General features: G+C 49.6%; 11 protein-coding genes across 11 annotated transcripts; 4 read left to right on the top strand and 7 right to left on the bottom strand.

Annotated features, from left to right (window-relative positions):
• Positions 1 to 271: 271 nt before the first annotated feature.
• Positions 272 to 3,544, bottom strand: ASPWEDRAFT_56533 (uncharacterized protein). Its single transcript, XM_040838296.1, has 4 exons — positions 3,216 to 3,544; positions 2,977 to 3,164; positions 1,565 to 2,916; positions 272 to 1,513 (listed from the first exon to the last, which is right to left on the bottom strand). Exons 1-4 carry the CDS (start codon positions 3,478 to 3,480, stop codon positions 538 to 540), a joined length of 2,781 nt encoding a protein of 926 aa, XP_040695083.1. The 5' UTR covers positions 3,481 to 3,544; the 3' UTR covers positions 272 to 537.
• A 481-nt stretch (positions 3,545 to 4,025) lies between these two features.
• On the top strand, positions 4,026 to 5,627 carry ASPWEDRAFT_47992 (wax synthase family protein; the record flags this gene model as incomplete). The annotated part of the gene is made up of 1 exon (XM_040837043.1): positions 4,026 to 5,627. One exon carries the CDS (start codon positions 4,026 to 4,028, stop codon positions 5,625 to 5,627), a length of 1,602 nt encoding a protein of 533 aa, XP_040695082.1.
• Positions 5,628 to 5,765: 138 nt separating this feature from the next.
• Positions 5,766 to 8,206, bottom strand: ASPWEDRAFT_102064 (RIX1/PELP1 family protein; the record flags this gene model as incomplete). Its single annotated transcript, XM_040827444.1, has 2 exons — positions 5,766 to 7,799; positions 7,874 to 8,206. The coding sequence occupies 2 exons, from the start codon at positions 8,204 to 8,206 to the stop codon at positions 5,766 to 5,768; spliced, it is 2,367 nt and encodes a 788-aa protein (XP_040695081.1).
• Positions 8,207 to 8,564: 358 nt separating this feature from the next.
• ASPWEDRAFT_23497 (putative filamentation protein (Rhf1)) lies at positions 8,565 to 12,391 on the top strand (the record flags this gene model as incomplete). Its single annotated transcript, XM_040832488.1, has 5 exons — positions 8,565 to 8,570; positions 8,671 to 8,794; positions 8,863 to 9,192; positions 9,243 to 9,850; positions 9,911 to 12,391. The coding sequence occupies 5 exons, from the start codon at positions 8,565 to 8,567 to the stop codon at positions 12,389 to 12,391; spliced, it is 3,549 nt and encodes a 1,182-aa protein (XP_040695080.1).
• Positions 12,392 to 12,696: 305 nt separating this feature from the next.
• Positions 12,697 to 13,573, bottom strand: ASPWEDRAFT_146966 (complex I NDUFA12 subunit family protein). The gene is made up of 7 exons (XM_040829514.1): positions 13,511 to 13,573; positions 13,428 to 13,448; positions 13,336 to 13,342; positions 13,196 to 13,276; positions 13,072 to 13,135; positions 12,872 to 13,009; positions 12,697 to 12,772 (listed from the first exon to the last, which is right to left on the bottom strand). Exons 1-7 carry the CDS (start codon positions 13,559 to 13,561, stop codon positions 12,724 to 12,726), a joined length of 411 nt encoding a protein of 136 aa, XP_040695079.1. The 5' UTR covers positions 13,562 to 13,573; the 3' UTR covers positions 12,697 to 12,723.
• Positions 13,574 to 13,753: 180 nt separating this feature from the next.
• Positions 13,754 to 15,774, top strand: ASPWEDRAFT_34956 (CDP-diacylglycerol--glycerol-3-phosphate 3-phosphatidyltransferase). The gene is made up of 3 exons (XM_040834120.1): positions 13,754 to 14,067; positions 14,124 to 14,476; positions 14,532 to 15,774. Exons 1-3 carry the CDS (start codon positions 13,822 to 13,824, stop codon positions 15,529 to 15,531), a joined length of 1,599 nt encoding a protein of 532 aa, XP_040695078.1. The 5' UTR covers positions 13,754 to 13,821; the 3' UTR covers positions 15,532 to 15,774.
• Positions 15,695 to 17,552, bottom strand: ASPWEDRAFT_56528 (ribosome biogenesis protein LTV1). The gene is made up of 2 exons (XM_040838295.1): positions 17,351 to 17,552; positions 15,695 to 17,282 (listed from the first exon to the last, which is right to left on the bottom strand). Exons 1-2 carry the CDS (start codon positions 17,368 to 17,370, stop codon positions 15,845 to 15,847), a joined length of 1,458 nt encoding a protein of 485 aa, XP_040695077.1. The 5' UTR covers positions 17,371 to 17,552; the 3' UTR covers positions 15,695 to 15,844.
• A 299-nt stretch (positions 17,553 to 17,851) lies between these two features.
• ASPWEDRAFT_101137 (ribosome biogenesis GTPase LSG1) lies at positions 17,852 to 19,858 on the top strand (the record flags this gene model as incomplete). Its single annotated transcript, XM_040827359.1, has 1 exon — positions 17,852 to 19,858. The coding sequence occupies one exon, from the start codon at positions 17,852 to 17,854 to the stop codon at positions 19,856 to 19,858; it is 2,007 nt and encodes a 668-aa protein (XP_040695076.1).
• Positions 19,859 to 20,262: 404 nt separating this feature from the next.
• ASPWEDRAFT_167420 (acyl-CoA dehydrogenase family protein) lies at positions 20,263 to 21,785 on the bottom strand (the record flags this gene model as incomplete). Its single annotated transcript, XM_040830145.1, has 4 exons — positions 20,263 to 21,069; positions 21,118 to 21,330; positions 21,393 to 21,638; positions 21,711 to 21,785. 4 exons carry the CDS (start codon positions 21,783 to 21,785, stop codon positions 20,263 to 20,265), a joined length of 1,341 nt encoding a protein of 446 aa, XP_040695075.1.
• An 864-nt stretch (positions 21,786 to 22,649) lies between these two features.
• ASPWEDRAFT_167419 (Spo12 family protein) lies at positions 22,650 to 23,121 on the bottom strand (the record flags this gene model as incomplete). The annotated part of the gene is made up of 3 exons (XM_040830144.1): positions 22,650 to 22,746; positions 22,823 to 22,912; positions 22,967 to 23,121. The coding sequence occupies 3 exons, from the start codon at positions 23,119 to 23,121 to the stop codon at positions 22,650 to 22,652; spliced, it is 342 nt and encodes a 113-aa protein (XP_040695074.1).
• An 854-nt stretch (positions 23,122 to 23,975) lies between these two features.
• Positions 23,976 to 26,567, bottom strand: ASPWEDRAFT_102209 (Sad1/UNC domain protein; the record flags this gene model as incomplete). Its single annotated transcript, XM_040827456.1, has 1 exon — positions 23,976 to 26,567. The coding sequence occupies one exon, from the start codon at positions 26,565 to 26,567 to the stop codon at positions 23,976 to 23,978; it is 2,592 nt and encodes an 863-aa protein (XP_040695073.1).
• Positions 26,568 to 27,499: the final 932 nt, after the last annotated feature.

The following is a 27,499-nucleotide window of genomic DNA, read 5'->3' as shown; positions in this document are numbered from 1 at the left end:
GTGGATGGAGAAGTGGAAGTTGCAGCCGAAGAGGTGGCGAGATAAATAATAGACAGGATGCAGTGAAGGAAGGCGTTGACTGAACAAGAAGGTGCAATTCGTTAGTATTATTCATCATTGCTCATCATTAGAATTCACTTTATTCGCTTAATAGAGTTAATTCCATGCTTCCATGTCATGGACTGACCACATTTTACGATTTACATGGATCGTCGCGTCGATCCTGTTCCGCCGGTTCCACAACGGTCCAAAGAGGGAACTAGGACGAGCAATGCAGATCATCAAAGCTTGGATTGATGGATTGAAGTTTATGATTCCACGTCAACTGACGAAAATGGATAATAGAAAAAAACCAGTCATCACTGACCGTTGGATCTAGATTACACCCCGAAATATCAGTCCGAATCAAGTCTGAATAAATCCATCAAGGTCAACAATCCCATATTCCCGGAAATAAAATATGTAACATCGAAGTAAAAACGAACCATCTAGGGGTATGAAAGAAAATATACAGTACAAGAAAATAATAAAGTGCAATCAAGTCAAGAGTTGCTCAAGGTCAGCAACTCTAGTAGCTCTATCCTCGACTTTCTTCTTCGTGTTGGTCTCGCGGAATGCTGCCATCATCAGTTTGCGCTTGGTGTCTTGAACATCCAGAACACGGTCTTCAATACTACCCTCCATAACAAGACGCCACACAGTTGTCTCCCGTTTCTGGCCCAGCCGGTAAACACGGTCAACGGCCTGGTCCTCGATCGCCGGTGCCCACCAGCTGTCCGAAAGGATAGCCTGGTTGGCCGCAACAAGATTCAGTCCTACGCTGCAGACGCTCAAACTCGCCAGAAGGACTTTGCAGTTGGGGTCATTGGAAAATGCATGTGTCGAATTGTCGCGCTTGATCGAGGGCATTCTGCCGTCAATGCGAGCAAACCCAATTCCGTGGCGCTGGAGGTGTGGTTCCACAAGATCAAGAAATGAGGTCCATTGACTGAAAACCACGGTTTTGGTGTCAGCGGCCTGTCCTTGGGCAGTCAGAATCTTGATGAGAGCCTCGATTTTGCTGCTGGGATTTTCCGGGTCCGCCTCGACTTTATCAGCACTCTCACCGAGCTCAACTGCAGGAGAGACCAGGGTCGATGTATCGCCAATCTCAGCACGACAAAGGGGGCATTTATGCTGTCGGTCAATGACCTGTTCAATACAGCCCCGGTCAAAGGAATGGCCACAGGCCGTGATGACAGGTTGCTCCAAATTGTCCAAGCAGACGGGGCAGACTTCCTGGCTTTCAATTCTGATTTGCAACGTGTCCTGGAGGGCCTTGATGTTTTCTGGTGTTAAAGGAACAACTTTCTGTGTTTCCAATAGGCCAGCCAGTTTATCAATCCGGTGTTTGCAAAGCGCCCAGTGATTACACACTTGTCGGAGGCGGAGAAGTACTTCTAAAAGGTGAGAGTAAGAGGTACCGCCCTTTTCATTCGACTTGTAATCCAAAAGAACCCCTTTCGCTTCCGATCTGGAGACTTAGTTAGTATAGGAATATCGCTAATAGCCCGGAAATACATACTGGAACATGTCGTATTTCTCTTGTTCGTGGGGGTGGAATTTGACGCGGAGAACGCGAGAAGTGATTGGCGGCAGACGTAAGTTGATAAAGTTCATATCCTTTCTACGTCGCAGGCAAATAGTAGCCATCAGAGCTTCCAGAAGCAGTCGAGCTTCAAGATTGTCAGATGCGAGGGGGCGAATCAAAACACTGTTGAAAACCGCCATGTCTTCAAGGCCACCCGTGAACCTCAAGAAGCGGATTTGCGAATACAGGTCCTTGAGGGAGTTGATAATCGGAGTTCCTGTCAATGCCCAGCGGGAGTCTGCTTGTAAGTTGCAAGCTGCCAATGCGCCCTTGGATCGTGGATTACGGATGGTATGGCCTTCATCCAGAACAACGCGACGCCAGTGCACTGAGAATAATCCCTTTTTAGGGGCCTTTTTGTTGCTTGGGTTATACTCCACAGCGAGAGCACCGTAACTCGTTATCACAACATCATATTGGCTAAGATTGGCGGCTTCTTTCTTCCCTGTGCCGTGATAAATAAGCACCCGTGGAGCATTCTCACTGTTGGTATGATCTTCAATCTGGTTTTTCCAGTTGCTCATCACACCAACTGGAGCAATTATCAAAGTGGTCTTGGTGGATTCTGGGGTTTTAGGTTGGGAGTTGACAATAATCAGAGAAATGACTTGGATAGTTTTGCCGAGTCCCATGTCATCAGCAAGTATACCTCCACTTGCAAGAACTGGCTGTTTGGGCGTAGAAAAGTTCGTAGCAATGTTCGTGAACATAGTTCCTTTTCTCTTCCAAAGTTGGACCACCGATTCAGATCCAGGCCCAGGAAGCTCCGGAGACTCTTTATTGATCATCCACGCAAGTCCCTGGCGCTGATATGGAAGGAGCTGAGTGGAAAGTGCGGCAGGACTGTCAACCATGGGCATATTTTCCAAGTCTGCTTCATTAAGGCCAAAATTTTCCGTCACTTGGCCAATGTCTCGAGGGTTGAAAGTGCTGCTTTGGCCGATGATTTCATCCAGACTCTCACTCTCATTCGAACCTTCTCCGGTGTAAAGGTTGGCAAAATTAGGGTTGGGCCCAACATCCCACTGCCTTGCTTGGCCTAGTGCAAGGGCGCGGGACTTTTTGGCTGCATCTTTCTGTTCTTTCTCGCGCTGTTTCTTCTGTTTAATTTCCTCGCGCTCCCAACGTTTCAGCTCGTTAACGGGGAGCCTGTCCATTTCCATTTTCATTTTCAACTCCTGTCTTTTGTGAAAATCACTCGGGCCAAACAGCTTTAGAACAATTGGGCAATCATAAGCTCCGATAACGCCTGTCAGAATGCCCTCGACGAGCAAAGATCTATTATCCTACACCCCAAAGTCAGCGGAACAAGCAGGGCCATAAAGTTATCATGGAAACACCCTCACCATGTAACTAGCCAGTTTTGCTGCAACCAGCCGAGGGATGTGGCCAATCTGATTGCCCATAACATTATCGACTCGAATCGCATTTCTGTCGTATTGGTTTTCAGGCTGTCGGTTCAAAATGACATGCTCTCCCAAAGTGGCGACACCAGAGTAGAAACGAACACCCACGATTTTCGTGTGTAAATCACCTAATACTTTAGCATTTGGATGCCACTCACTACAAGAGAGACATGACATACCGTAGCCCAAATAGTTGCTGTAAGAAGAATCGTCAATATCTTGACTTCCCTGTACCAAATCGGCAGCTTGGGCATCTTCTTCATCAGCCCCAGAGGCTTGACTCAGTGGAACAAAGTCTGTGCTCTCGCCAAAACGCTGTCCGTTACCAAAGCTTGGCTGGCCATTGAATGAAGGTACACGGCCATTTTTTGAGGGAGGTTGCTCTCCGTCATTAGTCGTAAGGTCAACCTGATCGACCTTGCGCTTTCCTCCGGTTCCTACCATCTCTCCAGGAAGTAGGGTGTTAAATGAGTGACTGGAAAACTGCTGAGACAAAGATGAAAGAAAGATAACCGACTTGCGAGTCCTTTCGCAAGATGGAGGGCGACTGGCGTTCGTGGGGGACATAAGGCGCTATCCCCGGTTAGGACTAGTGAATATTCAGGACTAACACGCTAAGACGCGGATCCACGTGATCCACATTTCCTGTTTCGGAATAATACGTCACCAGGCATTAGCACTGTGCGACTGCACAATGCCATATTTGAACCTCACATCCCTTGCCTTGGACTGGCACGGGGCTTTATAAGGGGAGGAAACGCTACTTTATCTCTCGTATATATCACCGGCCTCTCCAGTCTCACGGGGGTTTTCTCGAGGTCATGACTGGGTCTTTTCATCAGTGGAGAAAGTGTTGATCTGGCGCCTGACGCGTGCTTTTTTCAAAACAAACGACATTTCCGTTTTGATTGATCATATTTTGATGAGAAAGAAATTTTTGGCTTGGAGGGGTATCGTTGACGCAGTGGTGCCGGTTCCAAAGCAGCGTCATGGCTGATCCGATTCCAGGCTCCTACCGTGAGGCTATCCAAAACAACCAGCGTCGATTGGAAGATTTGGTAGAGCAAGGTGTTATAAAACCCTTCTTTCTCTGGCACTTGCTTATTTTTATCAGCCTTCCATTGGTGGGCTTGCTCGTCCCTTGTCGTGCGGGTTCACGATATGTTCGCCCAGCCATCTTTGCTCTTGTTTTGAGCATAAGCACCGACATCTTCAAAAATCGGCGGGTGCTCCTAGGTGCCAATGGATACATGATCGGATTAATGACAGTGTGGTGGACTATATGGAGTGCAACAATATTGATATTCCATGATGCCGAGAAAAACTTCAAACGGATTGAAAGGAGGTCGATCAGCACACCAGAAGGCACGGGGAAGAAGCAGTTGAATGGAGAAGGGAATTCGAGGACTTTGAACCATAATGACGAGTCATCTCTATCCAAAGTGGGCGTCAAGCGGGACAATGAGCCTCCAACTCAAGAGGAAGCCCTCACATGGCAAGGCTATCCCGAGTCCTTGTCGCATCGCCTCAATTGGGTAATGGGATTGATATGCAACATGAGAGGGCCCGAATGGAACTGGCGCATTTCTACCATCGGGCCTCTGCCTCCATCCGTCAAGGCCCAGCTAGGCTCTGAGGGCTCATCATGTAAAGAGGGCCATTCTGCGTTTCCAGATGCCAGAACACAATTGCGGAAAGCATTCGCCACCTTGCTCAAGTCGTATCTATTTCTCGATCTCGTGAAAATTCTCATGATGCGAGACCCATACTTCTGGCTTGTAGTATCTCCCTCCCCTCCACCGCCGTTCCCCTTCAGCTACTTTGCTGCGTCTTCCATCCTCGTTCGCTTGTACCGTCTGGCCCTCACAGGTGTTGGTGTCTACGCTGCTTTGGCCTATGCAACCGCATTCAATCCCATCATATTTCTGGGGCTGTCTCTTGCTTTCCCCAATGCATCCCGTGCACTCACATCGGTCCCTCTTGATGCCCCCTGGCTTTACGCTTATCCATTTGGACCCTTTCTTACAACTATCCTCGACGAAGGCCTAACTGGCTGCTGGAGCCGCTGGTGGCATCAGGTTTTCCGCTTCGGGTTTACATCAACGGGTCACTGGCTGGTGTCTTTCTTACCATCCAAGCTGGCAAGAAATCCTGTCGTGAAACGCACTATAGTAGTGTTTACCGCCTTTTGCCTTAGTGGTTTAATCCATGGGTGCGGGAGCTATACTCAAGTGGTAGACACCAGGCCACTGTCTGGCCCATTTCTCTTTTTCTTTCTACAAGCTGTGGGGGTTACAATCCAGACCACTTTCATAACGCCAATGCTCCCTCCCAATAATACTCCACTGTGGCTACGACGAAGCGTCAATGCCGCATTTGTGTTCTGTTGGTTGTTCGTGTCGTGCCCTTTCGTAGCGGACGACTTCGCACGAGGCGGCCTTTGGCTCACAGAGCCCATACCAGTAAGCCCTCTTCGTGGGTTAGGGCTCGGGGCTGAGGGCGAGGGATGGTGGTGCTGGAAAGAGCCTTGGTTCCGTTCATGGAGTGGAGGTGATGGCTCCTGGTGGCAGCGTGGAGTGCGACTTTTGTGATTTTGCGACTATATACATATGGATTGGAATTACGGTATTTGCCGGGCACGTTTTTGGGTTCTTTAGAGGGCATAGCGAAAGCGTTTAGATTAGTACATTTTCTAGACTTTTGGGTAATTTAGAAATAGACTATATATATCAATCGTCCATCGTGACATCTTCCTCGTCCGAATCATCAGTATCCGAATCCATATTCAGCGTAGGCATCTCATCGCCACTTTCCTCTTCTTCCTCTGCAACCGCGTGTGAAGCTGATGGGGTTGGTTGAGATGCAGCCTGGAAAGGAACAGGGGCAGGGCTAACTGCAGCTGAAGATTGCTCAACAGGAATGGCTGCCGTGCCTGTAAAGGAAGCCGGAGATGCCCTTTCGAGGGAAGGTTGACTAGGAGCAATAGGGGTATCTTTCTCGAAACGTGCCTTCTTGGTCTGAACGTCGTCTTTTTTTGTGATCGGCGATATGGTAGAAACGTTTGTGTTGGTTTCCTCTGCATAGGTTCGCTTGTTGAGAGGAAGAGTCTGAGTTTGCTCTTTGACAGAATCAGTCTCTCTCACTGGGTTGTTGAGAACAACAGGGGCAGAGGGCTTCAGGAAACCGGTGCTTCCAGAGGTACTGTGGTGAGTAGGCTGGGCCACCTCTTCCTCTTCTTCCTCTTCCTCTTCCTCTTCCATATTGACGTATCCATTCATGTTGGGGACATTCATCAATACCGGCATTCTAGGTCTGATGAGACCCTCCACTTCCATCTCGCTTGCATAGCTTCGGGCCAAGAATGGCATGATGCTAGAACCAACTCCACGGCCCTTCATCGCCGGAACAGGGTTAAGAACGCTGGCAAACATTGCATTCTTGTCAGCGGTCAGGATGATTGTCCGGTCAATTTCTGCGCGAACTGATGGCGAGAGATATTCGATGGGTAAAAGAGTGAGCGTAGCAGGCAAGAGCTCAGATGCAGCCCGCTTGAGGCCGGGGAAAGAGGCAGATTGCTTTATTTGACGATTTTGTTTGGATCCAGTGTTCAAGAACGAGTCCGCATTTACGGTGGCCTGGTTCCCCTTTGACTTTCCCTTGGAATCGGATGATGCTTCTGCGGGAGCTTGATCTCCAGCTGGTGGCAAGATATCACTGCAACAAGAGCGGAACACGTCTGTCAATGAGGATACATTTTGTTTCGTCATGGATGGTCCAATCAATGAGAACAAAGCGCGTATCACATCATATGTGGAACTGCGGATGTCCTTGCTGAATTTCTCCGCGCGGAAGACCCAAAGTGTTTGCTCCAAGATCGTCTGCGCAACTGGAATCATGCTTGTTTCGAGGGCGTTGATCAAATCCAAAAGGAGTTCCATGCAAGCCGTGTGGATACGAGGTAATTCGGCCCATAAGCTATCTCTCTCCTCCCGGCCAATCTGTAAGTTGTTCTGAGCATTTCCCCCGTCAGAGGGTGCGATGACCGAGGTTAGTCGTGAAGTCAAATCTAGAATGTGACCGACGGGAATGGTGACGGTAGAAGCTGTTGGGTTGGACAGGAAGCCAGACAGCAGTCGCAAAAGTGTGATCAATCTATCCACACCAGAGTGAATTCCATGCCAGCCAGCAAGGCCCAAGGGGTCTGGCCCATCATCACCCACTTCCTGGCTGTAGTTCTGCGGTGTCGTAGCATGTCGTAGGTTTACATCGACGGATTCCCACTGCTCTACGACCGCTCTGAAGACGTAGTCCGACGTTCTATGAATAGAAGAAAGTACCAAGCGGCTTGCGTTCCTCCATTCTTCTCCAGAAGTATTCTTCGGGGCGCAATTGTGAAGAGCGATAAATACCTGCTCGGCCAGATCCACCACGGGCTCAGGAATGGATGCGGATTTCTTCGAGGCAATGATAGCCTGGAGCAAACTGTGCAATTGCGCAGAGAATGGGCGGAAGATCGTAGGATGCCTAGCGATCAGCTCCACGAACGCATGGAGCACGGTTCCCAAGAACGGCGTATTCGGCTTCAGTTTCCTTGTTGGCTCAGAAGATGGTTTGACCGAGACCAAGTTCAAGGCAGAGGTGATAAATCCTGGCATAGATGGGGTCGTTATCTCTCTCACAAGTGTCGGATACTGGTAGGTGAGGTGGAAAATGCGAGTTAAGGTGATAATACACATTTTCTTCGTGGAAGCAGGATCAGGTTTCTACAGGCATTACGTGGTCAGTGACTGATTCGAACATGCGCAAACTTCCCATATAATTTGGAATAGTTACTCACAGCCAGAATGCTAATCAAGTTACGAACCAAAGGTTCGCAACCACGCAGAACCTCCCATTGACCAGCTTCGACAGTTGCCTTCACGAGAACCACGGCGGTCCATCGTCCCTCAAAAGTCCTGTCCTGCAGCAGGCTCGAGAGACGAGTCTTGAGCTTATGGACTTGGACTGCATTATCCGACTCAGATTTGCCCGACTTCTGATTCAGAGGCGCAGACAGAAGCTCCCCGCAGTCGCTCAATGATGTCGCAAGAAACGAAGCAATTTGAGGCAATTGCTGGACAGGCGTGGTGGTCAATCGATGCGTGACCGCACGCAAAGTTGTTGATGTCATCTTTGCAAACACCAATTAACTAGAAGAAAAGTCTTTTCGCAACGCTCGCTCTGGTGCCTATCACCAAAAATTTAGAAACGATGGAACTTTTTTTCCTGGCAGAAAAGCTTGGACCACGTGAAGCCTCGGTACGGTACGGTACCGATAAGTTACACCAGGCGGAATTGGAACCTGAGCGGGTCTCACTGTCTCCCCTGGACAAGAAGTGATCACCAACCGGTTCTTGGGCAGGAGTAATGCTGACCGTCAGCTTCATTAATTACTGCGCTTGAGCCTCGGGGTGGGCATTAGTTATGGACGGTTTCCCTACGGCCCCCCAATTTGTAGATTTGCAACGTTCCTGACCATCCCCCAAACAATGGCTGTGAGTCTTAACTCCCCCTTCTTTTCGTTACCAGGAGCACGGCTACGTGTCCCCCAGACCCCCCAGCATGAGCGTCAGCATTCATTGACACTTGCCGTAGGGTAGAGACCTCGATAAGGGGCATCGCTATATAGCTGCCTTGGATAATGCACGCTGCCAGGACAAGTGGGATGAAATTCCTGAACTGATCCGAAAGGTGACCAAGCATGCGTCTCAGAAGACATGTATTCTCCGGCCCCTCTTTGCTCGCTGACTGCTAGACACCGAAGCTAATCAAGACATTTCATCATAGGCTTCCTCGACACCGTAAATGTAGAGTCCCAAGTCGCCGCCCATGTTCGCAAACGCTCAAACGTTCAACCGTCGTCTCCTTCCACATCCAACCTATCAGAACTGATACCCTCGCTCCTGTCCACGATTGAGAAAGCAGACGGGTCCCCGCAAGAGGTATTTCAAGCACAAGTCTGTCTGGGATGGGTTCATTGGACACTTAATGAGCCGGGGCTGGCAGTAGCCCGGCTACCTAAAGACTTTGGGGCGACAGTGAGCAACCTCTCGGACGATGGCCAAGAGTTGTCCCCGTGGACTGAGGTTTGCCTGGTGAAGGGCTGTTATATAAAGGGTATGTGGTCCCTAGGCTTGAGCTCTGGATGTGTATTAATTACGGAGTAGGTACTGCACAATCCATGGCCTCTGGATTGGACGACGCCTTGCAAACGTTCAAGTCGCTTATGCCATGGCTGAGCAGTCACAGCCAAGCGTCGCTGAACAACCCCCAGCTTTCACACTGGTCTGAAAAGTTATTGGCACAGGGCGCTCTGCTATCCGGCGACGAAGCTTGCATGCACGGTGACGATGAGCGTGTGGAGAATGCATTGAAATTCTTCAGGTTGTGGTCTGCACATCCGAACGTGAAAGGATGGGTTTCCCCAAACGGAGCGCAAAGTGATAATATTGCAGAACCTGCTTCTAAGTCCGCTATCTGGAAAGGATACTATGACCTCTTGACAACTATTTTGCAGTATGGGTTGACGTATGTCTCTCCGACTGGTGGTTCAGAGCGCCCACAGCTGGCCAGTGAACTACGCCGTGTGGAATCAGTCTGTGAGAGCAGCCTTCTACGTGAAGTGAAGTTCCCAAAAGCAGAGTCCCTCAACTCAGATATTGAAGATTGGGTTGAACAAGTAATCCAGAACTGGGAAGTCCTCTGCGGGCCGCAATGGCGTGACGAGGACCTCGGCGAAGGTGGTCAAAACGCAGTGGGCCGAAACGTGCTTGATGTGAGTGCTCGGGGATAGTGCCGTGACTCCTTGTGTTGCGCTAATAAGTTTTATCTTCAGATTCTTTACAAGGCCGCAACAAAGACATACCACTCTCACTTGATTCTTAGGCGTCTTTTCCATGTCCATTCGGCATTGGCAGATTTTGATCTCGCTCTCAAAGCCCTCGATGCCTATATTGAAATTGTCACGGGCGCAAAAGCAAGGGCGGAGAAGGGAGCCGAGTCAGGGGAATTAGAGAACGATGGACGGCTGCTGCAAACTCTCTCTGAAGGTGTCACCATGCTGTGCTGCTTTGGCCCAGAAAAGGGGGCTGAAAAAGCAAGAGACTTGACAGTACTCATCAAGAGGTTCTTAGGCAAGCATACGCAGGTCGATGCAAACGACCAGGAAAATGACAAGGCTATGGTATCGCAGGAGGATGCAAGCTCGTCATACTCTGATACTGTGTCTCCATCCGTCACTGCTCTAGCATACAGGGCCATCGGTGTCGGACTTGCCAACTGGGCCTACTGGACACCCGTGAACGAAGAACGGGATGACATACGGGCTGAAGCTATCGAATATTTGGAGAAAAGTCTTGCACCGGAGCTTGGGGACGAGTACAATTATTCGTCCTTGTACACGCTTTCTCTCCTTCTAGCTGAGGATCGGGACCTGGATGGTGCAATTGACTATGTCAAGTCAGCGCTGACATCGAATAGCCATCCTACCCCTACGCAAGCCAATCTTGTGAAAGAAAGAGATCTTGTCGCTCTATGGCATTTACTCGCCCTTCTACTGAGCGCAAAACAGGACTTCGGCATTGCTGAACGTTCTTGCGAAGCTGCATTCGAACAATTCCCCAGTGCTGTTGCTTCGCTCAACCACGGTGACAAGGGTTCTCACAGACAGCCGCAAGACCATGAGCAATCTACTGCCAACGGTCTGAAACACGCATTAATTGATCAATTGCGAGGCCGTGAGAAAGAGCGTATAATTGAGACGCGCATGACACAACTCGCCTTTGTTGAGGTCTTGGAGGGCCCGGAGGCCGCTGTTAACCACAGCGACCAACTGCTCAGCCTTTTTGCTACCCTTTTTCAAAACTTGGAGCTCGAAAGTGGGAATGTGAATGAAAAGAATACCAAGACAGAACACCTTGTCCCACCACAAAGTTCTGCTGGCACAGTGAGAAGCTTCCGCGGCAGTATATTCGGGCGAAATCGAGGCCCTCGTGCTCCAGAGCGAAAGGTGGAATCTGCTATCGATGGAAATCAGGCCGATTCTGTAAACCAAGCGGGCCACCCCTTTATTTCAGATGCTGCGCCTGCTATCCAGGTCACAGACGAAGATAAAAAGCTCGCCAATGAAGGTTCACATCCCGTGGCAAGATCGGAGTCGACGCGGCAGAGACTGCGAAAGCGTAGCAGTACCCTCAGGAAATCTGATGCTGTTACGGCCCAAGGCGATGGGTGTATTCCCCCTGTTCCATCAACCACCGACGCGAATGGCACGAAAACGCTAGATCAAACAAGCAAAGACGAAACAACGGCTCAGGATATGGTTGGCCTTGCAGTGTCGGGTGCTGAGTCCCAACAAGCACAGGACGGCAAGCAACCGCTGCGGCCTATGGCTCACAACGTCAAATACAACAAAGTACCGCCTCCAGTTGGCCATGAGAAGCAGCCACCTGAACAAGACGTTCGGCTTCCTATATCATACAGGTTTGACTCGCCCACAAACGCGGTCGTCAAATTTCCGATTGCACAGGCCCAGAAGCATGCTCTCGGCATCCTTATCAAAGTCTGGCTTCTCGTTGCGGGACTTTATCGACGTGCGTCACTATTTGAGGACGCAAATGAAGCGTGCGAGGAAGCTTTCAAGCAGGTTACACGCATTGAGGCTCTTGTTGCAGCTCAGGATTCGTCTGCCAAGTTGTTCAGCGAACGGAGCTGGGGCACTGCAAAGAGCTCTGAAGAGCTCTGGGCAGACTACTATGCTGAACAGGCACAATTGTCAAAGGCTCAATCACGCCCTCGAGAAGCAATGGAGCGTTTCGAGCGAGCATTAATTCATTATCCTGATCATCCGAAAGCCACAATTGGGTTGGCTAGCTTACTCCTGGATATATGGGATCAGAAATTTACAGCGGACTCTCCACCTTGTGAAGTTGATTTCGACATTTCCACGCTGTCTTTGCTATCAACTCCACAGAAAAAGAACACGAACTCAAAACAAAACCAAGAAAACCATGCGGAGAAGTCGGGTGTCGATGAGACAAAGCGAGCTACAGGCACACCACCTGTATTCAAAGAAGAAGAACCCAAGTACCTCAACCGACTCGCTGCTCGTGATCGTGCATTCGGTCTTTTATCCACCTTAACAAAGCGTGGCAGCTCTTGGGACAACTCCGAGGCTTGGTATGCACTCTCCAGAGCATATGAGGCTGGAGGGCAGATCGGAAAGTTGAAAGAGGTTCTATGGTGGTGCATCGAGCTCGAAGATCGACGCCCAATTCGCCATTGGTCTAATATTGGCTCCGGTGTATATGTTCTCTAATATGGGCAATTTTATTGGTCATTTTCTTGTATCTAGCTGCTGTAAGGTCTGCTTTTGTATCTCTGGACCTGATGTGATACCTTGTTGATATAGCCAAATTTTAATAGTAACTAGATTGCTTGTACACAAACAAGACACTAATAGACAGAAAGAAATATGTAAAGAATAAAGCATTGAATGGGTTTACTGTGAACAACCTTATAAAATCAAACTACCAATAACACATCTTTATTTACACATCCACAATTAAACCGATTGTGGAGAGTCCGAGGAAACAAAAGCCAAAGCTCTGGAACAAAAAAGGTAGATTTTCTTGCTAAGCAATACCTGATTTACCGCGGAGCTGCGACGGGGTTCCAAGCAGAGTACTTGGGCTTGACGCTTTATTGGAAGATGGCATCAGCATTAGAATAAGCACTCACCCGGAACCTTTGGTCGGGGTAAACGATGAACAGGAGAGTAGGGAAGTTGAAAACTCACGTCGAGTAGGTCTTGAAGGCACCACGGGTGAGGGTCATGGTGGGCCTGTGCTCGGGCAACTCCCAGGTGCGAACACCGGTCTGCATGATCTTGTCTGCGGTGGGAGGAGCATCCACCAAGTAGGAGATCCAGGCGTGCCTAAACAAGACAACATAATTAACCGAAAAATTCAATACCTAAGGGCAACATGCATATCTCACCAGCCAGGCTCAATCTGCGAAGGGTCGTATTGGTCTTCCTTGTAGTCGATCCATCGTGTTCGGACTAAACCAGCCATTAGTTTCTTCCGGCTAGGTCTCAGTATCCAGAATCATATTAGCTTACGGGGAAGCTCCTCCTCCATGTTCTCGAAGTACTTGTTGCCGTATCGATCGGTGCCAATCAAGGTACCAGCTTTGGTATCACCTGCAAGCACAACGGGGTCAGTCAATGGCCAAAACCAAGCAATATCAGAGAAGCCTTACCGATGTACTGTATTCCAGAAACAGGAACGCATAGTCAGTATCCATAGGAATCAATTGGTCCAATTCATCTTTCCCTCCTTCTGAATACGTACGTGCAACTGGTGGCCATAATCCTATAAAGGGTTGTTAGCAGACAAGTTCGCGCATATGCACCAGAGTTCCTGCAAAAACCAACCTTGAGTCCGATTCTGCGCAGGTTCCGCAGCGTCCGAAGAATGGTCGACATCTTGGGCGATAGGCAAGTGGTGAGCTTGTCGTCAGCCTGGAAATGCTGAACGTCGTCCGTCCATCTCGAAGCGGGCAATGAAGTGCAGAGCCGCTCAATGCGGACTAGCGCAATTTGTGTTTGCGGTGTTTGCACCACCCGCGGCCAACCGGCGGGCGATGATTTCTCAACGAGAGCTGAGGTTCGTCGAGCAATTAATTGGGGATTTTTCGGCTCAATTGAAGGGCGATCTGTCGTTCTAGACAGACTCAGAGACTGCCATGATGTTTAAACGCATTGGTGGCCAGACGCTTCGGTGTGCCGGGAGCAGGCCTATTGCTCGGAGGAAGCTCTATGATCGCAAATTCTCCGCCTATACCAGTCCTTCGAGTACGGCTGCAGCCTCGACAGCTTCGCCATTGGGCGGAATCACCGTGGAGCTGGATCGAATTGCTCCCCGGTTTGAGATTCCTGCGTCAAAGATTACGATTCTGGATTCACCCGCCTCATTCTACACCACATTGAAGGTGAGAGATGAGCTCAGCTGGAGTAAGGCATGTTTGGACTAAATAAGGGTGTATAGGATAAAATCCGCAAGGCTCGACGACGCGTCTACCTTTCTACGTTGTACATAGGCAAATCGGAATATGAACTCGTTCAGACTCTGGATCAGGCTCTTCGGGAGAACCCCGAACTCAAAGTATCCATCCTTACAGACGCTTTGAGAGGGACTCGAGAAACCCCCGACCCATCCTGCGCTTCCCTTCTATCGTCGTTGATCACGGAGCATGGATCGGATCGTGTGGAAATTCGGATGTTTCATACACCCAATCTCACTGGGTTGAGGAAGAAATGGATTCCCCGAAGAATCAACGAGGGCTGGGGTCTTCAACATATGAAGCTCTATGGTGTTGATGATGAGATCATACTTTCTGGGTACGGATTGCTTGATTGAATATAGAGTCATAGGCTGATTATTTTTTCTTTGCAGGGCAAATCTATCCAGTGATTACTTCACAAATCGTGTGGATAGGTATCATGTTTTCAAATCCCAAGAACTTGCCGATTACTATGCCAGCATCCATCACGCGGTTTGCAGTCTTAGCTTCCAGATCCTACCCGATCCACACAACGCGTCAGGATATCTCATGGACTGGCCGACATCTAATGGTGCGCCTTCACCTCTGGAGAATCCTGAGAACTTTATCGCCCATTCGTCCACAGTATTGAACCCACTGGTCCAGCCAGCCGATAACAAACCCGCTATTGAATCCACATCTTCAAGTCAAACATATGTATACCCCATTGCACAATTCACGCCATTATTGAAACCAGATACGTCCACCGAATATCCGGCCGTCACTACTATCCTTCGCCTACTTTCAGGCTCATCTGCGTTTTCCGGTGCTCGCTGGCTCTTCACGGCCGGTTATTTCAACATGCACCCTGTCCTGTCTTCTCTCTTAATCGAAAGCACATCTGCTTCTCATACCTCATCCACCACCCGGGGCACAGTACTTACCGCTTCGCCTTGGGCTAATGGGTTTTTCGGCTCTGCTGGCATCTCAGGCATGCTCCCTGCTGCTTATACACACCTCTCCGCCCGGTTTCTTGATCGGGTAGCGCAAGCACAAAGAACCGACTCAATTCAGCTCAAAGAATGGCGACGTGGAACCGTTGGGGAACCGGAAGGGTGGACTTATCATGCGAAGGGCTTATGGATCACTTTGCCAAAGGAGGAGCATCCTAGCTTGACATTCGTCGGAAGCAGCAACTACACCAAGCGTAGCTACAGTCTTGACCTAGAGGCTGGTGCGTTGGTTGTTACCAATGATGAAACGTTGAAAAAGAAGCTGGGTGCTGAGACTGAATTGCTTCAAAAGGACGCAAAAGCCATCTCAAGAGAGGATCTGAGACGGACCGAAAGACGAGTAGGCTGGAATGTGCGGTTGGCCATGTGGATTGTGGAAAAGGTCGGTGGTGCGCTGTAACAACATTTGCATTTTGTTTAAATAGACCGAATTTTGTAATACCCCCATGTAATAAGTGACGATAATTGTATACAGGAATCTATATAGAATCGATGCTACGTCCGCATCGCAGTCTACTTGTTAAAATTGTATAGAAAGTATATACCATGTTCTATCATTGATGGCTATGTCAAAACTCCACATAGATAAAAGAAATATACTTTTATGCTCATACCGAAAGACAAACACATAGCATAAGAAAAGAAAAGAACCCAGACGCCTAGCCCCATTTTCCTGCCAGTAATTGATATCATGTCATTGCAGTTCGTTGAATCTATACCTTGCCAGGGACTCTTTTGGAAGACAGCCTCGGAGCACCCAGACCCTGCCGGACCTCATCCAGCATTCTAATTCCAATTGCCTCGTTACCGTTCTTGCCACGCTTAGCCTTGGCACCCTTTCGCTTCGCCTGAGCGCTGGTGTTGTCATCCCATCCGGAGAGGAAGTCATCCATGATGTTGTTGAAGTTGTGGCGCGGTTGCACCGCGGTTCCGTTGGCGTCAACAAGACTGGGTGCCTGGGATGAAGCAGTCGACATGTCCGTCATGCCGGTCATACCAGTCATGCCACTAACCATGGACATGTTGTCGTCGTACTCTTCGTCTTCTTCATCGAGGGCGTATAGTGCCTCCACCTTGTCAAAACGGTCGTCGAGAAGTCGATGACCATCAGTTCTGGCCAAAGCCGAAGAGCTCATGGAGTACGCGGAGGGGTTGGTCATTGCACCCTTGCGCTTCTTTCTTCGGATTGCTGTGCCACCTTCCGTGAAGACAGTGGATGCAAGAGTGCTGCGCTGCTCCGATGGGGCGATACTTGGGGTGGCAGCCGGCTGTGCCTGGGCTTTTCCGTCCTTCTTGAACTTGGCAAACTCACGCATCCAACCCTGGTCCTCTGGGTGCAAGTCTGGGGCAGGTTCGTCATGGCCAGGAAGTTCACCAGGTGCCAAATCCGGGGCGCCCTTTCCATTTGCCTTTGCATCTGTGGTATCTGTCTGCACAGGTGCCTTCTCTGTTGCATCCGACTCCCATCCATCATCATCCTCGTCTTCTTGGTCGAATAATGTATCCTCCCAGTCGCCGCTGTCCATCTCCTCCGCATTTTTGGTCAACTCGCCAAAAACATCTTCGCCCCCATCTTCATCAACAAACTCCTCGTCTTCGAGAGCCTCAAGAGCTTCACGGAGACGGGGGTCCATGTTGGGCTGGAATCCTGCAATTGCATCGGGTACGTTTTGTTGATCTTGGTACGTCGGTTTCCGGCTATACGAAGTAGTTGTCGAGCGCATATCGCCATATTGGGATCCGTACATGCTGTCGCCAAATTCGCTTCTCGAGTCGTCCAGGGTCGCTTGTCTCAGGGCATCCTCCAGCTTCATTCCTTTGCCCTTCGCCTTGCCCTTTGCGTTTGCTTCCACAAAGTGCGCATCTCCACCTCCGGTTCCCAGTTCACGCAAGTGCTGCATGTAGTCATATTTGGTGTCATCGTAGTAGACGCCATAGTTGGCGGCTTCACCCTCGTTTTTTCGGACGGCCTTGTTTCCAAATTCATTGCTGAGGTCGGAAAGGTTCTTGGATCGCTTCGAAGCCTCAGAACTGGGGATAGGGGGGCCATAGACTGCGTGTAGGACACGATCTTCGGCCTCAGGATCGTTAATCAGCGGGTCATGCTGAGATCGGTGGAATAGCTGGTATGTAGTCGCATTTTTCTTGTCACTGTGTGCGCAGCGGGTTAGTTATCGAGACATAAGATATTGATGCGAATTCTCTGGCCTTAAACGTACATCCACTGTTTCGGAGGCATTTTGTCGATAGTAATACAGGAAATTTGTTTAACCTGCAGTAAATTCCCAGCTGTCCGGAAAGTCGACTTTCAGTCTGCAATGAATTTTCTTTTTCTGGTCATTTTTCGAAGAGAAAAAAAAGTGGGATGATATGACATCACGTGATCTTATCGCCATTGTTTGCCCACAAGGTCGATCGATTCTGCTTGTTTCTACGAATTTTCTACAAGGTATTGCTTTTATTTTTGATCAAATCATAGAAAGGGCCTCATATTCGATTTCAGAATTATATGCATATTATTCGAAGAGAAAACAAGTTGTGACAGCATTGCTGACTCATCCTCTTATCTTATCCGCGCGGGGTTTTTTTTCGATCAAAATTAATAATAATTCTTCCCTCGCCTCCGATCGTGTGTTTTCGACCCTTCTTCTTTCTTCACATCATCACTCGTCTACAGGCGGAACAAAGACTGAAAGCGAAGATATACAGTCACCGCCAACATGGTTCTCGCAAAATCCAAAAACTCCGTGGGGCTGGGTAACAGCCTCATGAAGGACCGGTTTGGCAAAGGCAAAGCGTCAAACCAGAAGAAAGTCTCGCACAATAATTCCGTGGCCCGTAAAGACATGAATGGTGAGATGTACGTCACCAATGGTGCTAAGGAGGCTTCGTGGGTGAAGATGCGCAGTATTACGGAACAGGCCGCCCTCGATGAATTCCTGAGCACCGCAGAGCTTGCAGGCACCGACTTCACGGCCGAGAAGATCAACAACGTCAAGATCATCCATGCGGACCAGAAGAACCCCTACCTCCTATCAGCCTCCGAGGAGAGATCGGCTGTCAAGAAGCAACAGAAGAACAAGGCCCGTTTGACCGTTCCGAGAAGACCCAAGTGGGATAAGACAACGACACCGGCGGAGTTGGACGTGATGGAACGACAGAGTCTCTTGGAATGGCGGAGAGGTCTGGCTGAGCTTCAGGAAACCAATGACCTTCTGATGACCCCCTTTGAACGAAACTTGGAAGTGTGGAGACAGCTTTGGCGTGTCATTGAACGTTCTGACCTCGTTGTACAAATTGTCGATGCCCGAAACCCGTTGCTGTTCCGCTGTGAGGATCTCGACATCTACGTCAAGGAAATCGATCCCAAGAAGGCCAATTTGTTGCTTGTCAACAAGGCCGATATGTTGACTGAGAAGCAAAGAGAGTCGTGGGCGGACTACTTCGAGCGACAAGGCATCGATTACCGGTTCTTTTCGGCTCACTTGGCCAAGGACCGAAATGAGGCGCGCCAGTTGGAGGCAGACCAGGCTGGTAGTGACAGCGAGGAAAGACTGGCTGATGCAACCAAGACAATGGGTATCCAGGATGCGAAGGGCAAACAGCCGGCGACTGAAGAGGATCAAGGTGAAGATAGAGGCGATGATCTTGCCGGTGCCAGCAAATCTCGGAGAACAGAGATTCTCGATACGGACGAGCTGGAAGAGCTCTTCCTCGCCAACACGCCTGAAACTCTTCCTCAGAGCGATAACCCAGACCAAAAGCCCAAGCAAAGGACCGTCATCGGTCTCGTTGGTTACCCCAACGTCGGAAAGTCTAGCACAATCAACGCCCTTCTTGGAGCCAAGAAGGTCTCCGTGTCCGCAACACCAGGAAAGACCAAGCATTTCCAAACGCTCAACCTGTCTCCTAAGATCATGCTTTGCGATTGCCCCGGTTTGGTGTTCCCTAACTTTGCCTCGACCAAGGCTGAACTCGTTGTCAACGGTGTGCTGCCCATCGACCAACAGCGTGAATTCATCGGCCCTGCCGGACTGGTTGCTCAGCGTATCCCAAGAAACTTTGTGGAAAATGTTTACGGTGTGAAGATCAACACCCGGCCCATCGAAGAGGGCGGTACTGGTGTTCCAACTGCCTATGAACTCTTGCGAGCCTATGCCAGAGCTCGTGGTTTCGCTACTACCGGTCAAGGACAGCCTGATGAGTCCAGAGCAGCCAGATATGTCTTGAAGGACTATGTCAATGGTAAACTACTTTTCTGCCACCCACCACCTACACCTGAGGGCCAGGACCCCATCGATCCCTTGGTGTTCAACGAAGAACTCTACGATGTCGCCCATCTTCCAACGCGACGACAAGAGATTCTCGCCAAAGCTGCCCAAGAAGACCCCGAAAATGCCGATCTCGATCCCGCCCTTGGATCGCTGCCCCCTGTCAAGCAGCGCCCTGCGGAATTGGGTGCCCGATCTCGGAATCTGGACACCGGCTTCTTCGGACCTGGATCCAAAATGTCTGCCGGCCGCATGACGATGCCCTTCAACTCCCAGTACACGGAACAAGGACAACAGATCCGGACAAACCTGACCGGACGCAAGGAAAGACTAATGGTCGCGTTGGATCGAGGCGTGGACGTTTCCGAAGTGCGACCCAACACCAAGAAGCATTTCAAGGCCAACAAGAAGAAGGCCAAGAAGGAGCGTAGGGCAGGCGAGGACGACGATTACTAGATAATTCTTTTTTATTTTTTTTTCTTTGATCTCTCTCGCTCGCTCGCTCATGACTCGCTGGCGAGTGTAGAGCTGCCCTTTCTTTCCGAGGGGGCAGGTTATGAAGGACTCATGAGGTTTTGGGTATGAAGTTTCGAGTTCCGTTGGTACTCATAAAAGTATGGGTTATATTTTCATTGATGTCATGGTTTCATGTTGGGGATCTCATTCATAGATATGGTGTTAATGATTTGAATCAAGTGCATACGTTGAATTTTGAATGTCAGTTGTATACCAAGTAGCCGTGTTGTACAGGTTTGTTGCACTTGTTGTGTATCTAGTGAACATTTCCAATTCCCAATGTATGTTTGGTTATGATTGATATCTCTTAACTATATAAAATATATCCCATCTTCGTTATGAAATCACAAATGGCTCTTAGCCTTGAACCCACTAGCCGTAAGCAAGCGGTCAGTCTGATCACGCTGCCAGTTCAACTTTGCGGTAACAGGGTCCTTGCGGGCCTTGTTCTCTCTCCGTCCGAGTTGCTGGAGGTGGACCTCATCAGGACCATCAGCGATACGGAGAGTTCGGATCATAGCCCACAGGTTAGCCAGGGGCGTATCCTGGCAGACACCGGCGGCACCATAAGCCTGGACAGCGCGGTCGATGATGGTAAGAGCAGTCTGGGGCACAAGGACCTTGGCCTGGGCGATTTCCTTCAGAGCGGACTTGGCGTCGCCCTGGTCGATCTTGATAGCGGCGTTCAGGACGATGAGACGGGCCGCGTCGATTTCGATGCGCGATTTGGCGATCCATTCGAGGATGACACCGTGCGAGGACAGACTGCGGCCGAAGGTCTGCTTCCGCTCGTCGTTGACACGGGCGATGAGCCACTCGATTGCCTTCTCGGCGGCACCGATGGTGCGCATGGCGTGGTGGATTCGGCCGGGACCCAGACGACCCTGGATGATTTCGAAACCGCGGCCTTCGCCTAGGACCATGGCGGAGACGGGGACGTGGACGTTAGTGAAGGTGATGTGGCCGTGGCCGTGGGGGGCGTCATCGTATCCGTACACTGACAGCATGCGGTGGACAGTGACGCCGGGGGTGTTGGCGGGAACGAGAATGACGGATTGTTGCTTGTAGGTATCACGGTTGGAGGGATCCGACTTGCCCATGACGAGATAGATCTGACAGCGGGGGTCACCAGCACCAGAAGACCACCATTTCTAGTCCTGTTAGTTTGATACATATAGAAAAGGGTGGATGAAACATACAGAGCCATTAAGGATATATTCATCTCCTTCCCGACGGATATTCAACTGAATATTCGTAGCATCACTCGACGCCACATCGGGCTCCGTCATAAGGAAAGCCGAACGGATCTTTCCCTCCAACAACGGCACAAGCCATTGCTGCTTCTGCGCTTCATTGCCATACTTGGCCAAAACCTCCATGTTACCCGTATCGGGGGCGGCGTTATTCGTAGCCTATCCATCATCATCAGCATCCTCACCGTCACATCGTCACCATGGGAGTAGTGAAAACCAACCTCAGAAGCAAGCTTACTCTTGCCCAAATACTCCGCCATCAACCCATATTCCAGATTACTGAATCCAGCACCCTGCTTGAAGTGGTTCTTGGGCAGGAACATATTCCACAGACCCAGACGCTGGGCCTTGACTTTCAGCTCCTCAATCACGGCGGGGGTGGTCTTCCATCGTTTCTCGCCTTCGCCTAGTTGGGCCTGGAAGAGGCCTTCGGCGGGGACACATTCTTTTTCGACGAATTCTTCGACCTAGAAATTGGATTGGATGTTAGTCGAGGCCTTTGTAATGAGGGGGGAGAAGGGAGAGGGGAGGTGTCATACCAGGTCGAGTGTTCGCTTGGCCCGGTCGCTGACGAACGGCTGAGCGATGGGGGGGATTCTTGCAGATGCGGACATGATGGTATGGTCAATGATATTTTGGGAGGATAATTATCAAAACCAACCTGTGGGATGATAAGAGATGAGAAAGAGGAGGGATGGTGGAGGATAAATAGTCGTCAAGATCGTATGAGACGCTGGATTGCGGAGAAAGAAGCGAAGCTGGTGTGGAGAAGAAGCCGAGGTTGCGCTCGGCTGAAGGACTGGGAATGTATTTCCAGCATCAACGAGGATGATTAATTATTAATTTTGGTTTCAAAGTAAGTTAAATAAATAGAGTAGATTTATCAGAATGAAGATAACAATTGATAAAAAGTGGTGAGAAAAAGTCATGGAATTCGCACCAAGGCAACGGGGTTACCGATTAAGTATCCAATATACAACACATCATGAAGCCAAAAGAATCAAGAATACAAAAAGAAAGAAAGAAAAAAGGGCATATCAGGTTTTCCATCATTTTCATGATTCAAGTTCAATTTCCCAAGCAAAATAACATCCCAACCAGACCGATAAAACAAAACAATTCATTTCCCAGTTCCTCTATAAACCCATTAACCCCATTTCATTACCATCGCATGCAAAGCAGAAAAGGTCCATAAGAATCCAGAAACCGAGATAGTAGAAGAAAATAAAAGAAAGCGAAAGAGAAGAAAAAAGCCAAAACCTCATCATCAGTTAAAGACAATAGACAATAAACGTTGCGAAGGGCGCTGCCCACAGGAAAGAGGGATATGCGATGGATGGAATCAGACACTCTTCCTGCCTGTCGACGAGAAAAAAATCCTCACACAGCGACCAGCGCAGGATCGGAAATATCCAGACATCAGTCAAGAGTATAAGTCCTATCGCATAAATCTATATCCCATTCCAGATGTTTGTTTCTTATTGTCCATCTGCGTGAGAGTTGGCTTGTTCCGCACTCGAGGCTTCAAAGTTCTTCTTGCCCAGTTTTGCAAACAGAGACTGAGGCTTTCCGACGCTGTAGAAACAAACATATTAATACCAAATCATCAAATAGATTTCAACAAGGGAATGGAATTAGATAAAGGACATACTTCTTGAATCGCTTTCCCTTGAGGTCACTCAATTTCTTCGTGCATGGGCTCATCAGCTCATCTGAAGGAGAAACATAAGATGCTTGGGCTCTGTCCGTCATTAGTCTCGGACTCATTATAGCAATACTAGGATGAATAACTCACTTGTCTCCGCTGTCAATCTTGCCCTGCAGGACCTGGCGATGGTATTCCATCGAGTTCATGTTGGCTGGGGCATTCTTGAGGTCGTTGAGCTTCTCGTTGTTGAGGTGGGTGTTGGTCGATCGGTCGGCCAGAGGCTGAGTCTGTGTTGCGTCCATTATGACTGTATTTGTGTTTTTGATTTGTTGTTTTGGATAGAAGAGTGATATGTAGAGAGGATGAATTGCCAGAAGAAATTGTTTCTGTTTCCAAAGGATTGCAGATGTGCAGCTGGATTTATCGGATAAGAACGAGGCAGTTTTGGTGGAAGCGAAAAAGTGGACGGGAAGAAAAAAACAGCATCGATTGTTGTCATGGCAACACAGGCTGCTTCTGCCCATTTCTCAGCAAAGGAGAACATTATTACTAGATCCAGGGAGTCGTGACATCATATGTATATTCATCGCTGGTATTATTTTATGGCTCATTAATTATTTTCTCAGTACAAAGGGGTACATGTACAGGACTATTATTGACAGTAGACAGAAACAGGTATGCGCTACAAGGACGAAAAAAAATCAACAACATCGCCGAGTAAATATAGGTACAGGCATCAAGTCATCATAATAATCACAGTCGCTGCTCCCATGCTCGCTCAGTAGAAAGACAATCCAACAAAGGGAGTGTGTAATAAAATCCACCGCAAATTGTTGGCGTAATAGAGAATGTCACTGTGGCTTTCAAGCAAAGCCAGTCAGTCAGACATCTCTTTGCAGGGTATACGAATGTTGCCCCGTCAACATCCTTGTCGTGATGTGTGTGGTGTCTTATAATCAATCCGGAAAACTCTTCCAGTTCCAGTCAGACGGATTTCAAGGGTGTCTGGCTTTGTGCGAGGCCAGTACGCAAAGAATGGCAGGACGTTGCATTCCTGGCTGGGTGATCGTCACAACAGTCGCCATGTGAGGCAGACAAGTGTCGCCTGTCGCCTTTTCCCTTCCATGAGATTGCAAACGGATATCCATCTGTACGCTCATGTAGGGATCGACAAGTGCAGGTCAGAATTATTGGACAGCCCGGATTGCGAACTACCATCTGCGTCAACATCTCCATCGCAGCCATTCAAAACAGGCGGACTGCTGCGAGATCGGACATGTGACGGCTCCGGACTCGGGATTTGCAGACTATCAGATGTTTCATGGTTCCCTGTCTGCTCTGGTTGAATCGAGGTATCTGACACGGGTGTTGGCGGGGAATATTCCACTGTTGGACTAGGGGGTGCGTCGCCCTGAGAATCGTCGGATAGATTCCTCCGGTGGCCATTGCCCCCTCTGTATGAGGACGTAGGTCGGGTAGAACTTGGGCTCACAGATGGAGAGCCAAAACCCGGAGACGACGATCGGAAACTGTACGATCGCGAGACCATGTTTTGGACACGGGGGAATTCCATGTAACTGCTCACCGCGCCGCGAGAGAAGAGAATGAGGCCAAAGCAGAACAGAACCATAATACTTTGGATCACGGCCACCCGCTTCTGGAAGACCAGCTCATCTGCTAGAACACCCAACTGCGCACTCAGCGAGAAAACCTCATGGTGATATTGCATGCGCTGGTGCTCAAACTCAAAGGCCACTGCCCTCCAGACTTGATCGTACTGCTCCCGGAACTGCTTCAGTTCATTCAGAACAGTCACATTCAAGTTCTCCAAAAATGTAGAAGTCTTCGCCAGCTGCCGCTTTTCGACCTTGCTAAATGCGTCACGCAAAATACGCGACTGCTCTTCAATATAAAGCAGCGATAGAGTCGAATTCGACTCCAACATCTGCAACCGCTTGTTGACCGATTTGAAAAACGACTCTTGCGTGGTTGGATTCGAAGAGGGCGGTTGCGTGGCAGAAGGCCTGATCAATTCCGGGGCAGGATTGTTCTCTTCCTTTGCGACGATAGTAGATTTAATTTCTGTCTCTGCGGTTTCATTTTGCTGTCCGGTTTCTGGAACCGACGTGGATGAAAATGTCGAACTGCTAACCCCAGCCGGTCCAGAACTCGGTTTCTGAACACCAGCCGTCTCCCTTACATGCACCTCTGAGCCAGGAGATACAGGCACCGAATGATCTGCGCTGGAGGCAGTAACATCGTTCGTTGCTGAATTAGTTGAGGCCGGGTCAGAGAACTCTTCAAACCCAGCAGCTTCAGCTGGTCCAATATAAAGGCTACATGTATCCATGGCTCCAAATGGACCCTTCAACAGAAGCGCCTCAATATCAGGGCCATGAGCCAGACAAGTCGCCGGCTGAGCCTCTGACTTCGTTTTCGGTTCATCAGCAGGCGGAGTTGCTACCTCGACGGGGCCAGGTGTATCTAAATCACGATTCGTTACTGAATCAACAGCCACAGTAGCAGGCTCCAAATCCTCGGTAGCAATTTCATCCTCCACTCGACCAACCTCGCCATCATGCTTGTATTCCTCCATCATGGTGGTCCCGTGTACTCGGATCAAACTGAGAGGGCAGAAGAACTCATTCCCGTAGTGCGTGAGGAACTCAATCTTCAAATACCTCGCCCAGATGAGCGGGTTCTCAACCGCAAAGGCTTGAACCTCACGGGTATTTCTCGCCTCGTAGACTCCCAACTCTTTCCACTGGTCAAGCTTGGCCGGGTATCGATCCGACACGCTGACTCGAAACGTGTGAAAAATCGAGCTGAAGAACTCGTAGTTGGCGAGGACAACGGTGTCAACCAGGATGTCGTCGCACAGTTCCAAAATGAGAAACTTGTTCTTAGCCCGACACTCGTTGAGCATGTAGCTGTCTTTATTCTCAATCAGAACCGACGACGACCCTTTCCCTTCGCTGTTCGTCTTCAACACCGTAGCAGCACAGTCAAACGAGGCATAGTTGAATCGCTCTTTGCAAGTCGTACCAGCATCTCTCCTGCGCGATGCACCAGCTAGTGGTACTCCCTGCACAGCAGAGTCAGCAGTACCACCCTCCCCATCCCTCTGATGTGCATCATCCACATTATTATCCGCGTAAACCCTCGATCCCCAGGACGTAGGCTTCGCAGCCTCGGGCGTGTCAGCCCCAAATCCACCAAAATCAAGTTCAATCTCCGTGTCATCTCCCAGAGCATCCAACGCATTGTTTATCCCCGTCGGTCTCCTTCTGTTTTCTTGGTGCGCTGCATCCGCCCTCCGATGTCCACCCACATTCTCCGCCGACTGCCCTGCCTTGGCGAGATTCTGTTTCTTCCAATCCTCAAACGAGAGGAAATTCGCATTGTCAAGCGGGGAATCGGTGTCGAGTTCGTGATCGGGTTTCTCATCAGACCTATCGACAGCGGTGCTCGAAGACGTAGCCGACTCCATAGACATAGAGACAGTCACAGTAACCTCCTCCTCGGTAGGCGTTGGCTCTCCATCCTGTCTTATCGCCTTCTCTCCTCCTCCCCATCGAGTCTCCGCGCATATAGGATACCGAATATACTCCGCCTCTACCTCTCTCCACCCTCGCGCCTGACACGCCGGTCGACCATCGTCCGTCTCCCCGGCCGTGTCACCTAGTAATGTGAAAACGAGAATTACCCAGTGTACCCGACATGCACGTACCCAGTCTGCCGTCAACATCATGCGACAAGAGTCGGATTTTCCTCCCTCCGCGACTCGGTCGGATTATACCCCGTAACTAACTAGCTTGAATGGGCTGGGGCGGTAGCGTATGGCTCGGCTCCTCGTTCACCTCGAGGGCAACTATCTGATCGACTGGCAATTCTCCGTATGGGACGGCCAATTGTAGGTTTGAGGTATGTAGGTAGAATCTCAGTTCACTTGGCAAAGTCGATCATCGTGTAGGCTTCTTCGCTCTTTTTTTCCCCGGGCGTCTAGGGGGGTAGGGTTTAAATACGCAACTAGAGAAGTAGAAGGGAAAAAAGACAGGGCAGAAAGAAGCGATAAAAAAAGAAAGAAAGAGAGGGGCAAAAGAAAGACGGTCAGAATCCAATTTCGTTTCGACCGCTTCTTCTCACCGTCGCGACAGCACGCGATCTCTTCCGAGTGACGGGCTGGCTGGCGGCGAACGAAGACGTTTAATTATCAAGGAACAATGAGGGTTTACAAACAAACGCAAATGTCTTCGAGACATACAGTCAACCGGAAACAATAATATGCAGCAACCGAATCGATCGTCCACTGCGCAAAGCCGTTGCAGAGGACAAGTACATCGATCAGCGTGGCTGGACATCCGGCTTATCGCTGAAGGCAAAGAAAGGCCGAAGCGCCGCCCGTGACCGCCTGTCCTCACCGCTCGCTGTCATTGGCAGCTCCACAGTAGCTACACCACACACAAATCCATATATTGTCCCACGCACATTCAAAAATACTCCTCTTCTACCTCTATACAGCTCTACACAACTCTACAGTGCAACTCATGTTTGGGACTATTTCTTTGATTTTGATTATTGTCCTCTTCCTATCTCAGATTCAAATCACTAGTTACAAGAATAGACTCCATTTTCAGTGCTTTTGGAGAGTGGGAAAGATAATAGCCACTTTTTTCCACC

This window comes from Aspergillus wentii (genome assembly GCF_001890725.1).
Source record: "Aspergillus wentii DTO 134E9 unplaced genomic scaffold ASPWEscaffold_1, whole genome shotgun sequence".
Classification (NCBI taxonomy): domain Eukaryota; kingdom Fungi; phylum Ascomycota; class Eurotiomycetes; order Eurotiales; family Aspergillaceae; genus Aspergillus; species Aspergillus wentii.
This window is presented reverse-complemented; position numbering and strand designations above follow the sequence as displayed.